Source organism: Falco naumanni, chromosome 3 (genome assembly GCF_017639655.2).
Source record: "Falco naumanni isolate bFalNau1 chromosome 3, bFalNau1.pat, whole genome shotgun sequence".
NCBI classification, from domain to species: Eukaryota; Metazoa; Chordata; class Aves; order Falconiformes; family Falconidae; genus Falco; species Falco naumanni.
This window is the reverse complement of record NC_054056.1, coordinates 1,337,734-1,351,869: the sequence shown is the minus strand read 5'-3', so window position 1 is coordinate 1,351,869 and position 14,136 is coordinate 1,337,734. Positions and strand designations below refer to the sequence as shown.

Sequence of the window (14,136 nt, the reverse complement as noted above, 5' to 3'; positions counted from 1 at the left end):
TGGGACAGACACTGGAGTGAAGGGACCTCTCCCCCTCCAGCCATACTGGGGACCGACTCTTCTGGCCCCTCCTGTCCTGAACCATCTTGGAAATGGCCATGGGTGGAGGAGGAGGTGTCACACGGAGCCCAGCAAATTCACAGCAGGTTTTGGGGCTGTGATGGCCCCATCAGGGGAAGCCCAAAGCTTTGGCCAAGAGAGGAGCAAACCAAAGTGGGCAGTGTCTTTGAGCAGGCTGGCGGAGCTGAATTTACCATCCAAGTGTCCCTCCGGCACTGGAATCACCCAGTGCCAGTCCTGATGCTGTTCCCATATGCCCATTCCCTTCCCCCTGGGCCGGGGGGACCCATCCCCTGATCCACCTCATTGTGACCCTGTGGCTGAGCTGGTGTGAGCCCCACCAGCCGTGGCGGGAAGTGGGGAAGGTGTAGGTGCTGTGTGTGTCCCCTCTCGACAGTGGGGAAAAGCTGTGCCACAGAGGATGGGTGTTATGGGTGCTCCTTGGGGTCTCAGCAAGTTGCCCGGGGATGGGGACAAGGGAGGACCCGCTGAGGCAGGGAGGATGCTCTCGGTTTTAAAGGGGACATGGCGGGGTGGCAGCTGGCTAAAATAAACCGGCTGCCATGGCAACAGCAACACTCCCATTGCAGAACTTGGTAGCAACCAGCTGTTTGGCAGCAGCAGTAACCAGGGCTGGGAGAGGGATGCTCGGCTGCGCCTGCCACCTCTGCTTCAGTGGCACTCCTGCCACCACTGGGATGGTTCCAGCCTAGGCATAAGGAGTCTCCTGATGTGGCTGACCTGCCCTCTGCCAGCTCCATCCTGGCCGGGAGCTGTGCAGGGGGACTCACCCCTCTGTGCAGCCCTGGCGTGCAGAAAGGGCTGAGCCAAGCACCCACTGATGGCTTGGCAGCCACCTGGGGCTCCCTGTGCTGAGCCAGGGCGCGTGGAGGCTGCAGAGTGGGGGTGTCCCCGTGGGCATCCCTGGCCAAGTAGAGCAAGTGCTGGGCATGGGGGGCTGCCTGGGGGGCATGGGGAGTGGTGTGTGATTTGATTTGCATCAGTCACTTCTCCGGTGGGTTTGGGAATCACTTGCAGAGCTTGTGGTCAGGAAGGGGAGGGAGGCACTGTGCCAACTGCGAACACACTCAGCTGTCAAGTCCGCAGGGGTGGCGTGGGGCAGTGCTGTGCCGGCTGGTCTTTCTGGGGGGGCTGCACTGCGGGTCAGACCCGCTGTGAGACACAAGGTGTATAGCAGAGGTGGGCCAGGACTGGCACAGGGCCAGGCAGGGGATGGGCTTTGCCCTGAGGACCCATCCAGCCAGGTTCCTTATGGATTTGGGGGATTGGGATGGGGCTGGCAAGTCCTGGATCTTCTCCTTCAGGAGAGGTTGGTCTTAGTCACACCATCACCCGGCCCTGGGGAACGGCAGAGGGATGTGGGCAGGGGGCCAGGCAGGCGTGCGCCCCGGGCTGTCACAGCGTGGCCTCACAGCGCAGGTTCTCAGCTACAGAGCACAGGCCTTACTGTGCCCCACAGCACCATGGATCTATGGGGCAGGGCATGGCTAGACCCCCCTGCCCAGTCCCTGCCAGGCTTTGCCCTTGCTCTGTCCCAGGGGGTGGCACAGAGAGGGGCCATGGGGGGCTATGCGGGGGTCTGCAACGTGGGGTCCCCTGTAAGCCCCAGCTGCCTCTCTCCCCCCTGCCCCAGCGCACGCCTAGGGGCTGATTAGCGTTCCTAATGAGATGCCGGCTGGTCTTTGAGCTGGCTGTGATGTGTGAGGAGGCGGGAGATGCTCTGGCCCTGCCATGCTGAGCAGCCTTCAGGCTCCTTGCGTGTCAGCCACCTGCGACGGAGGGCCCGGGATGGACATGGCCAGTCACGCCTCTAATGGGCATTTGGTTCAATTAGCAGCACGTCAGACCAGCTCTGCTCAGGCAGCGCACTGACCCGAATACGCTTGCCTCCGCTCGGCAGCCGCCGGCGAGACCCCTGCGGCGGGGAGGCAGGCACCGTCCCTCTGCCCCCACCGTGCCCTTTCTGGGGGTACCGCGCAGCCCATGTGGTCCCCCCTGCCCAGCTACAGCAGTGATGCCCCGGGGAAGGACAAGCTGGGGAGGGCGACAGCCCCAGGTCCCCAGCAGGGAGATGTCAGACAGGACCTGGGCAGCAGCTGGGGTGCAGCGAGCTGCCTGCATGGTGCCTGAGACAGTGCGAGGGGCTGGGGGGGTTATGGGGCATTGCAGGGGGGCGGGCTGTAGGATGCTGCAGGGTGCTGCAGAGAGCTGGCTGTGGGACGCTATGGGGCACAGCGTAGGGCAGTGCAGGGAGCTGGCTGTGGGGCAGCTGCGTGGCTACAAGGCACTGTAGGGCTGCCTGGGGCAGGAGCAGGCAGTACAGGGGGATGCTATGGGGCGGCGATACTGCTGTGGGGCAGTGCAGAGCGCAGGTGGTAGTTTTGGAGCAGACATCCCAGGCACGTGGCAGCTGCTGAAAACTGCCCCGCCGAGCCCCGCGCTGTGGGTTGCTTCTTCCCAGCAAGCTGGCGTGTGCTGCCCCAGCCCCAGGGGCAGTGGGGAGATGGGGAGATCACGGGGGCTGCTCACAGCACAGAGGCCAGTGGGGATTCACAGCCCTCCTGAGCCCGGCATGCAGCTGGTGCCGGGCTGGTCCCCTCCTTGGGGAGCCCGATGCAAAGCTGGCAGAACCTTGTCGCACGTTAGGCTGGATTTACAGCCACCCAGTGCCCTGCCCCAGCTTTCTCCTCTGTGCCGCTTCCCCCTGCCTGGAGCCTGTGCTGGGTTCACCCACCATGCACAAGGGCTGCCGTGAGGTGGGCTGGTGTGCCTGCAGCCATGGGAGGTGGTGGGGGTCTCATCCTGCTCCCCGCCTTAGGCATGGCACGGGGGTCCGGCTGCTGTCAGCATGGGGTGTCTGTCCCCGTTGCGAGCATCTGGGGTGCCTGGCATCTCTCTGGTGCGTGGGGCATGCTGCCATGGCGTGCCAGCTGCCATCTGCTCGCCAGGCAGGCGTGGGCCCTGCTCAGGATGCGGTGCTTCGGTGCCAGGGCTGGTGGGCTGCGCACAGCCACCAGCTGCTTCAGGCAGGACAGTGACACCAGTGGCAGGGAGCAGGGCTGGCCATCCCTGGGGGATCGTGCCAGGAGGCCACAGTGATGGCCATCGTGCACTTAGCTGCTGGTGCAGTGCCATTTCTTGGGTGAATAAGATGTCTCTGGGGGCGTGACCGGTCACTGTCCCATGCCACTGCCACCCCCTGCACGGCATCCCCTGGGATGTGGCATCATCGGGGCTGTTGGCAGCCTCTGCCCCCTGGAATATTTCCTCCAATGCTGGCAATTTTTATGTGTGAGAAGTAAATAAGCATCAATTAACCCCTGGAGCCATCCTCGTGCTGCTGGAGAGCAGCCGGCAGAGCTCGTTAGTGACCCTGTCACTGCTTCCTCCTGTTAACCAGCCTGCAAATCTCCGCCAGGTAACGGGCTCATTAGCTGCATGGACCGGCAGCTGATGGACCTGCACACCCTGTCGCACTCTGGCCATGGGGCTGGGGCTCGCTGGGAGCACGGGGGTCTCTGCGAGCACGGCTGGGCTGGGCTGCTGTTGGGAGGGGGAGGAGGCTGGGGTTTGGGGTTTTGCTCAGAAAAACCCCAGGCGATGTGGGAACAGCAGGGAGGGGTGGCAGCCCAGGGACAGCGATGGAAGACAGCAAATGGGCACAGGGGAAGTGGCAGGGACAGGGGGCTAGTCAGTGGGACCCCCTCATTTGCTCTGCCCAGCTCTGGCCAGGACCAGGGCTTGTTCAGTCCTGCTCTCGCTTAAATTGCACTCGTTTCCCCTACCCCATGCTCTCCTCAGGGCACACAGGTGGATGCCCAGCCCCCCCTTGCACCCCGAGACTCGTGGGCACCCCAAGGCTGGAGGAGTGACTCCCGGGCCATGCCACTGGGGTGCTGCTGCTGGTGGGTTTTGGCAGGGGGCTTGGGATGTTGCGAAGGGTATCGCTTTGCCCGGCATCGATGCCCATCTCGGGGGTCCACTGGTGCCCCGCCTGTGCTGGGCGCTGTGTCTGTCTGGTCAGGACAGGGGAACGCTCCTAGCAGCAGCAGCAGCCCTGCCAGATGCAAATTGATAGTCAAGTCACTCATCCAAACAATGGGGTCCGGCTAATCCTTTTACAATGGGACTAATTGCTAATCAGACCGATTTCACACTGGCTGTTCCCCTGACAATGAGGCTCCGTAGAGAAGGGCTCCTGGGGGGGTGAGGAGGCTCTGTCGGTGCCCCCAGCTCCCACGGGTGCCCCCATCCCTGTACCAGGCCCTGCAGCGGGGCCAGCCCCTAGCAGATGGGCACTGGGATGGCACCGGGGTCTTCCCAGTTGGCAAAGCCTCCAGCAGCTGGTGGCCGGGTGTTGGCACAGGCTCCAGCCTCATCCTCCCTGGGTGTCAGCCAGGGCTGAGCAGGGCTTGGGTCCACCTGTGGCACCTGGCAGCCCTGGTACCACCTCCAGCTCTCGCCTCTGCTACCCAGAGCATCCTCTGCCCCTCTGCAGAGCTGTGAGGATGAGGGCTGGTGTCTGAAATGGTGGATATCATCCCATGGCATGGTCTGGATGTGCGCTGGGGACTGATGCTCCTGGCTTTGCACTGTTTGGGTACTGCAGAGCTGCGGTGCTGCGTGAAGCCAGGATGCTGAGAGGGTCTCTGCTTTGGTGAGGGGCCTGAGCTGTTCAGAGCAGGGCGGTCCAGGGCAGGGGTGACATAGGGGCAGATGGGCGTGGGGAGGGAGACACAGCGAGGGTGCAGGGCACGGCCGGCCCTGCAGAGCTGCAGGCTGCTGCGAGCAGTGGTGCTGGGCTTTGGGTCGCTGGGCAGAGCAGTGTCAGAGGTGTTGTGAGTACCCCGGGACTGGCCCCAGCCTTTGCCTGCTCTCCCTACACCCTACCAAAATCTGCCAGGCACTGGTGCACAGCCCTGCCATGGCAGCTGCTGTCAGGGAGGTTTTGCCAGCCCTGATGTCCCCTGCACATCACCACACTGCCAAGGGCTGACCAGAAGCTGAGCCCCGCGTTGTGGGCCATACGATCGTGTGCTGCTTCCTGCCAGCTCAGGGCTGGGTGCTGCGAGGTGCTGGGTGCTCGTGGGGCTGCGGGGCTGGTGGCAGGTGAAGCAGGTCCCTGCCTTCCTGGTGATAACAAGCTCCTGGCCCGCCCCGTGCAGCCCGCTGCCCTGTGCTGTGCACCCTGAGCCGCGGCCAGCCGAGCACGTCAGGGTGCTAATGAGGAGAGAGCCAGGCTCCCTGCGCCTTGCACTTAATTGCTGCTGTCTTTTGGCTCTTAATGAAGCTCCGATGCAGAAGGCGCAGCAGCCTCCCCTCCCCTCCTCTCCCTCGGGCAGCCTGACCCCGCCAACCTCCCCCCCCCCGCCAACCTCCCCCCCGCCAGCCCTGTCCCCTGCTAGACACCAGCTTGGATCCGTGGGTGGTGGTGGGTGCCTGGGTGCCCTGTGCTGGGGCTGCAGAGTGGGAGGCAGGCAGCGGCAGAGGAGGAGGAGGAGGAGGTTAGCATTGTGCTGAATGTCACCCCTGTCCAGCCATGGTGTTCCCCAAACCCCCAAACCCAGCCCCTCTCTCCGTATGCTGCACTGCAGCTCAGTCCCTGCTGCTGAGGGTGGTGGCATCTCCTGCCTCCTGGGCTGAGCAGAGCTGGGGAGCGCCGGCAGTGAGGGACTGGGCCGTGCAGGGGGTCCCCACTCCTGCGAGGGGCTCAGCAGCGGTTGGGCATCCCCAGCCCACTGGCACCTGTGTGTGTGTGCAGGGCAGCACCGTGGGCCTGAGCTGGCTGGTAGCTCTGGCTCTGCAAATGCGGTGATGGCCATGTGCTCTGCTTCTGTCCCCTGCCACTTGCACCGCAGCTCAGTCGCATGAATGGGAGCTTGGGTCATCCTGTGGCTCGAGGAGGGGGTGTTGAGGGGTCAGGGATAGCTCTCCCTGCCAGGCAGGCTGGCCCAGGGCTTGGCTTGCTCTACCTGAAGGCGATGAGCATTGCCATGGGCAGCCACCGCTGCGGAGGGCAGGGCGAGTTCCAACCTGTTCCCTGAGCTATGCTAGCCGTGGCCTGCCCCCCCTCCAGCTGTGCACAGGGATGTGCAGGAAGGGGTTAACGGCTAGCCCATACCTGCCGTTGCATTTTAAAGATGTGAAATTAAAGCCCATAATTTATTCTCCCCACACACGAAGGAGCAATTAGTTCTAAACACGGCTTAATCAGTCAGCGCGAGATTGATTTCTGTAGACTTGGATTTGGTGGCTGCTGGCGAGGAGCCAGCCTGGGAGCAATCTCCAAATAAATGAAGTGCAGAGAAGTAAGCCATTACATAATATGATAGATGAGGCTGGAGCTCACTCGCCTCTTCATTAGTATTCCACTGTACGCCGGCAACAGCACCAAACTTTCTCCCTGGCACCTTGGTTTCTTCCCCCTCCCTGTCCCTCTGCCCCTCCTGCAGCTCAGCAGGGGCAGGAGGAGCTGCCTGCCTCCCGTCAGCAGCCCCTGCTGAGCCCTGAGCCCTGGAGTAAGGGTCTCTACACCTTGGACTGATGTTCTACCCTGGCCTCTGCCCTCTGGACCCTGAGGAAACCAAGGCGCAGGGAGCTGAGTGGCATCCCGTGAGCTGCAGAAGATCAGCAGCAAGAGGCAGATGTCCTCACCCCCTCTCTTCTCCTGGCTGGAGCTTTGAAGGCATCTCCCCAGGGTCACCCCAGCCTGGCACCCCACGGGGCAGTGGCAGCTGGGGATGCCTGCGCTGGGATGTGGCCCCTGGGCATCCCCACTCTGGCCAGCAAGCCGCTCAGAGCCGCAGCGCCAGGCAAGAGCCAAGAGGGCAGGAGTATTGCTGTCCACACGAAAGCCCCTTGGGGTGCTGGAGCCAGAAGTGTCTGGGGAGAAAACCATCCGCAACCAGCCCTTGCCTGGGCAATGGGGGTTGTGGTTTGGCTTGCAGCCCCCCCGCGCTATGGTAGCTGAGCCTCTCAGGCAGGGTGCTTGCCTTCTGGGCCCTGCCACCAGGGCCAGCCTGCAGGGGATGACAGGCATTTTGGGGACAAGATCTGGCTTACATGGTGCTGGCACAGTGCTTTGAGCTGTGGCAGTGCTGATGCATGCTGCACAAGGCATGCTTCTGCCTGCCCAGCGGTGAGGGAGGAGGAGAGCAGTCACAGAATGATGCTGGGCAGGGAAAGTTGTTTGGAGCCAGCTCCAGAGGGTTGGTGCCTGGCAGTGTGTGGGCAAAGGGGTCCCTTTGCCTGTGGAGCTGGTGCGGTGCCTGGTGGTGGGGAGAGAGGGCTGGGATCTATGCAGAGGTGTGCGTGGGCAAGGCTGGGCTGGGAGCATCCTGGTGGGCTCTGCTGGGCATGTGGGTGGCTGGAGCTGGGAGGGGTGGAGAAGACTTGGACCTATACGCAGCCCTGACTCCCGCCTCTTCTTCTGTTGCCTCCTCACCTTTTCCCTCCCCAGACTTCTTCCAGGGAAGAAGAGTCCCCTGGGACCTGGTGCAGGTCCCCGGAGCACATGCTAAAGACCCCGCCCCGCTCCCTGCCATGACAGTAATTGCAGTAACGATGAATAGCTGACAGACGCAGCAAAGGGCCACGACCCATGGGCTCCTGGAGGTGAAATGCCCGGCAGTGCTGTGGGAGAGACCCTCCAGCTGAGCCCTGACCCCTCTGGCTCAGAAAGCCATGGAATCCTTAGGGGGTGGAGCGCAGGTTCCCCTTGATACCCCTTGTACCCCCCAGCCCTGCAGGCATCCCCTTGTGCCTGGGGTGCTGGAGCCGCTGCTGACCGTCCCCTCTGTCCTTGCTGTCTCTGCAGAACTCCATCCGGCACAACCTCTCCCTGCACACCCGCTTCATCCGTGTGCAGAACGAGGGCACGGGCAAGAGCTCCTGGTGGATGCTGAACCCTGAGGGCGGCAAGACGGGGAAGACGCCCCGCCGGCGGGCGGTCTCCATGGACAACAACAGCAAGTTCCTGCGGATCAAGGGGAAGGCCAGCAAGAAGAAGCAGCTGCAGGTGACGCAGGAGCGCGGGGAGGACAGCCCTTCCTCCCAGCAAGCCAAGTGGTCGGAGAGCCCCACGTCGCACGCCAGCGATGAGTACGACGCCTGGGCTGACTTCAGGACGCGGGCCAACTCCACGGCCAGCACGCTGAGCGGGCGCCTCTCGCCCATCATGTCCAACCACGAGCCAGATGAGCTGGAGGAGGATGATGGTACCCCCTCCTCTCCACTGATGTACCCCAGCCCCTCCAGCACCATGTCTCCTTCCCTCAACGCCCGCTGCTCCGTGGAGCTGCCTCGGCTGACTGACCTGACTGGCACCATCAGCCTGAACGAGAGCCTCGGGGAGAGCATGCTGGAGGACCTGCAGGACGGCTACACCATGAGCCCTTCGCAGCAGCTCCCCCCAGCCGCCCTGCGGCAGCGCAGCTCCAGTTTCACCTTCAACTCCAAGTGTTCCACCATGGGGGCTGCCACCAACACCTACTGCGGGACTATCTACAGCCAGCCGGCCATGAGCCTCATGCGCCGCCTGCCCATGCAGACCATCCAGGAGAACAAGCAAGCCACCTTCTCACCTGTCAGCTCCTACAGGAACGCCTCGCTGCAGGACCTGCTTTCCTCCATCTCCTACGCGCACAAGGAGAGCATGGTCCCGGGGGACCTGCCCCTGCCGCAGGCCAGCCCCATGGTGCCGGCCCGTGGCCACAGACACAACCCGCTGCTGTGCGGGAGCGGGGAGCAGGGTTTGTCCTCCTACCCGTCCCACTCGGGCTCTCTCATGAAGAGCAACGCTTTGTACCACCCGTCACCAGCCGGTCACCACCCTGCGGTCAACACCAGTGCCTTAGCTAATCCTGTCAGCCTTATGAGCTTGCCCAGTGACACGTGCAGCATGACAGCCGTGCCGCACCACGGGCATCTGCATTCCTACGCTAATAACCAAGGGGCACACATGAGCTTGCTGGATTCGCTGCAGGGCCCCTACCCGGGGGCTGTCCACCCCCCTGTGTTGGGCCAAGACAGGTTCCCAGCAGACCTGGACCTGGACATGTTCAACGGGAGCCTGGAGTGCGATGTGGAGTCCATCATCCTGAATGACTTTATGGACAGCGACGAGATGGACTTCAACTTCGACTCAGCTCTCCCGCCGCAGAACGGGCTCAACGTGCCCGTGCTGCCCGGGGGTCCACAGCCCACGAACCAGAGCTGGGTGCCCGGGTGACGCCTGCCCCAGGGTGGGGGCTTGCCACTGAGAAGCCACGAGGGGAACATTGAGACTAACTTTTTTTTTCCTTTCTCTTCTGCCTTTGTTTGTTAAGATGGGCTAGAGCCGTCGATCTGAGCTTGAGATCGAACACAAAACACAAACCGTAGGGTCAAATATTGAGATGGGGTAGGGTCCCCAGCCCGCAGCCCACACGTGTGCCCAATCCACTGGGTCCTCCTGCGAGCATCCTCTGGAGGACGCAGGGCAGACGGGCCGGAGAGGCAGACTGAGCCAGGCGGGTCCAGAGGGGGAGCAGGAAGGGAAAACCATTCCAGATGGTCCCAGTGCCCCACTGCAATGGTGCCAGTTTGATTTGTCCTTGGGCTGGGTGACAGAGCGGTGACAGCTGGTGGCATGGGAACCACTTGTGTGGGCAGCCCACTCTGGAAAGGGACCCTTTTCTCTGAGTCACCTTGGGAAATGAGTCTTCTGAGTAGTAGTGTCAGGAGTGGGGACCCTGCCCCAGGGCAAGGGCCAGGGGGGGCTCCTCACCCCCAAACCCTGGTGGAGATACGAGCTCTGTCAAGCCCACGTGCCCAGGCCACCTCCACAGTGGGTTTCGTGGTGTGGGTCCAGGCAGGTTTTCCTACCAAGCAGGGAGAAGGGGGGGGGTTGGGAATGGAGGGAAGGGTGCACAATCTGCAGCCCTGGTGACAGCATCTTGGCAGCCCACGTGCCCACTGGGGGCGGGGGGTGCCACGTCGTGCCTGCCCATAGGAAGGCTGTGGTACCCTGCCCAGAGCAGGCGTGGGCACACTCCTGCATGTGGTGCACAGCCCTGCACAGGGTGGTCCTGATGGGTGTGACATGCTGCTGGCCTGGGTCCCCTGTGCCGGAAGCTCAGGGGGAGCTCACAGGGTCGGGGAGGGGGGGGGGCCCGTATTTATTTGATTTCATGCACTCTTTTGCCATTGAGTTTTTGCATTGGAAAGAAGAAAGGGTTGAACTTAGGGAGAGGAGAGAGGCCGTGGGCAATGCCGACGGCTGTGCCCTACTGCACGTCTCATCTTGGCTTGGCCATGGCTTTGGGTGTTGGATGATGGGGTGGAAGCTGGGGGGCTGTGATGTGGGTCACCCTCGAGAAGGGTGTGTGTGCATGTGAGGAGGGTAGGGATGTGGTGACCAGGTCTCCAGAGCCAGCATGGGGTCCACCCAGCCCCAAGCCTGGGTGACCCACGCTGCTCAGGGAGGTGCCACAGGGCTCACAGCTGGGCTGGGGGGCTCCTGGGGGGCCACTGCTGGTTTCAGGAGTGTCTCTAGCTAGCAGGCAGCATGCCTGTCCTGGAGGGCTTGCTGCCCATCCCCAGGATGGTCCAGGGGGCTGTCGGCCAGAGGGGTCAGCCCTAGTGCACCCACCTGCCAAGGGCCGGTGCTCCGTGGGGCTGGGGACGACAACTCACAGCTGGTGCTGCTGTCTCTGTTGGGAGCCCAGACCAGCCCCACTGCTCTGCGGGGCAGGAGTGGGCTGGGGTCCCACTGCCATCCTACCCAGCGGTGGGGGCTCCCTGCAGCAGCTCAGCCTGGGTGCAGTGGGGCTTTTGGAGTTGGGCAGGCTGATGGGCAGCCAGAGTTGGTTGGTCCCGAGGAGCTGAGGGGGCTGGGAGAAGGGGCTGGGGGAGCTGCTGCTGTGTCTCAGGGGCTCTGCACAGCCTGTCTTCCTCCTGGGCACCACAGGCTTCCTCTGAATCCTCTACCCCTGGTGCACTGAACCAGCACGCTTTCCCAGCCCAGCTCTTCCCTTCCCACGCCAGCACCTCCTCTACCAGGGTGCAGGTGCTGGGTCCCACCGAGCCATAGGGGAAGTGTGGCTGCTCGGAGCTGGGTCAGGATGGGACCCATGCGGGGGCATCTCCTGCTCCTCTCCTGGCCCACGAGTCTGTGGCAAAGCGTGATAGAGGAGCCCCATGTGCCACCCTTCACCTTCGCCCTGGGCACACGGTGGGCATAGTCTCTAAAGACATTCTTACAAGTTAATTAATTATGTTTACATTATTTGATCATGTACAGAATTTAATATATTCTATTATATATAATCTTTCTTGAATGCTTTTTTAAAAAGGATTATTCTTCGGTCAGGATCATTACCGCATTCGTTTTATACACCACCTCTCGTTTCAGGCATATTTAAAATCGTTGGAAACCGATTGCAAATGGCTATTTGATACCCAGCACCCCAGCTCCGCACACGGGGTGTGAAGGACTGCTCGCAAGGAGAGGCAGGGAGGGCAGCTGGGGCTGCCCTGGAAGAGAAGGGGGGCCCTGCCCCCCAAGCATGGGAGAAAGGGAAGGAGTCCTGGCTCTTCCAGGCGTCCGACCTGCAGGCACACATCCAGCAGCACACCAGCATGCCGGGCAGCATGGGCCAGCTGGGGCTTACCCTGGCAGCCGGGCATTTCCAGATGGGATGCTCGGGCACAGGGACCCCCAAAAACCCCTTCGGTGTCACAGATATGGGCTGACCGTTGTCACAGAGGGGAAGCCGCACCAGCAGTAAGAGAAAAGCCCCCCCTTGTCCCGCGCCTGCCCCCTTGCCCCCGCCCACCTCCCCCTGCCCCGCTGCGTGGAGCCCCCGGGCATCCACCCCCGGGGCACGTCCCCTTGCGAAGCTGTCTTTGTGGTTCGTGACCGTGGGGTTGTCGTGTGTGCGGTGGAGTCGTGTTGGTAAGCGTCGTGTGTACAGTCGTCGTGCGGTGCGAGGGACGGCGGGCAGTGGGAGGCAGGCACGGAGACACCCCCCCCACCCCCCCACCCCCAGTGGCTGGGACCCTGGGGAAGGGGGGGTGGTTGGAGCGGGAGGCGAGACGGGCTGGCCCCGCCGCGGCGGAGGGGGATGGAGCCAAGGGCCCCGGGGGTACCCGGGCCGCGGTGAGGTGGTGGTGAGGTGGTGGTGGTGGCACAGGGATGTTGGGGCTGTGCTTCTTGCCCGTGGGGCAGGCAGGTCCATGGGGAAGGAGAAGCCAGGGCTTCATTTCACTGTCCGGTGGTGGCTCCAGGTTCCCCCTCTGGAAACATCTCCCTGAGCACAGGCCACCTCACGTCCCACCTCGCTCAGCTTCAGCCTCCCTGCTCCCATCACCTCCTCTCCCTCCTGGCCCTCCCCGCCTCACAGGACAGCCTCTGGGGACAAGGAGCATCCTCCGCTCCCAGCCCTGCTCCCACCCAGACCCAGCCCTGCCCGGAGCAAGGACCCGGTGTCAAGGGGACACTGGAGGGGCCCCACCAGTTTGCTTCATACGGCGGTTTTTGGTCCGTCCTTTCCCTCGTATTTATAACTGTACAGACTGGGGGGGAGGGTCTCTGACAGGCGTCATCTCTCACCACGCATCTATCGTAGGCAATGGTAACTTTCTTGATTGTGCTATTAGAGTTTGTGTATGTGGCAATGTAAAGAACTGTGTATAGTGCATTGTACAGCATATTTTCATGAATAAAATTGTTTTAAATATTACATTGAAGGGCTGCTGCCTTCAATGTTTACGTGTGTCTGGGCTGACAGGAAGGACACTGCTGGACCAGTGAAGCTGGGGGCACCTGGGGAGAGCCACCAAGGAGAAGATGCGATGTTTGGTGGAGCTGAGCTTGCACCCGGCATGGGGATGGTTGGGCTGTGGAGGTGTCTGTGAAGTCCTACCTGGACACAGACATCTGGACATCATCCTGGGCAGTCTATAAATACACGTATTTACTGAGATTTGCCAATATTTTCTGAGACTGATGGCGTGCCGCAGTGTCGCAGCGGCCCGGTGCAGTGGTGACAGTGTCCGGCTCACGGAGGTGCTCATTCCCTGCACCCGCTGCCCCAAGCCCCTTTGCTCCCTGGTGAGGTTCCCTGCCTGCAGCTCCCAGCCACTGGCCTGGAAATCCCCTTTTTCAGCAGCTGTTGGAGCTCTTTGGACTGAAACTTCCCCTTCTCCCTGCTCTGCAAATGACGCCCATGTCCACCCCCTGCCCCCACCGGTGACTCCGCAGCAGGACCTCCCTCCTCACAGTGAGCGCTGCTGGGACACAGACAGCCCGGCGCGTCCTCCCTGTCACTGGTGGGATAGGCCAGGGAGAAGAATGCCCTGCAGAGCCCTGCAACAGCAGTTTGTGCCCGCTGCTGCGCAGCCAACCCCATGATCTCCAAAATGGGTCTTAAACCAGCCCACATGGTAGGTTGGGTTTTCCCATTTTTGTGAGAAAACATCACGCAGCGCCCAGGTGATCGCTGCTGTTCTCTGTGTCCTCAGCAAACCCCACTCCTCACCAGAGAAACTTGTAATCCTGGTTTTAAAGAAAAGAGAAAAAGAAAAACAACAGGAAGAAAGACGTCAAGTTGGTTTGACAGGATTTATTTTCCATAAATCCTTGTTGATTGGCATTAATTATATCAACCTTTCTGGTTCTTTATTCATTGCATTCCATATCAGCCATTCCATTATTTTGCCTGGGATCAATGTCAGGCTGACAGCCTTGAAATTACCCATGTCGTCCTGTTTCCCCTTTGAAAATATTAGGCCAACCTCCACTTTTCTCCCAGGGCCCTGGAAATTCCCGTGTGCTCTGCACCGTACCAAAACTCAATGGCAGTGCTCCAGGATGTGCTTCAGCCAAGTCTCCTGGCCCGTGGTTTTCCCTCCTGGAAGACAGCAAACCCCCAGTGCCAGACATCCCTGTGAGCTCCTGAGCAGAGCCTGGTTTTGCTCCCCAAGGTTGTCCTCCTTCCAGATGCTCAGTAGAGCTGCGTGCTGACAGCTTCTGCCTGCTCTGCACACACTGACCTTCTCCCAGTGCCATCTCCT

The 14,136-nt window shown here is 61.7% G+C and overlaps 1 protein-coding gene across 1 annotated transcript in view; it reads left to right on the top strand.

Moving 5' to 3' along the window:
- FOXO6 (forkhead box O6) overlaps positions 1–12,803 on the top strand; it is a 38,923-nt gene extending 26,120 nt beyond the window's left edge. The window contains exon 2 of the mRNA XM_040588544.1: positions 7,898–12,803. Within this exon, the coding sequence (XP_040444478.1) occupies positions 7,898–9,310 (1,413 nt within the window). The 3' untranslated portion in view covers positions 9,311–12,803. The remainder of the gene's footprint in view (positions 1–7,897) is intronic.
- Positions 12,804–14,136: the final 1,333 nt, after the last annotated feature.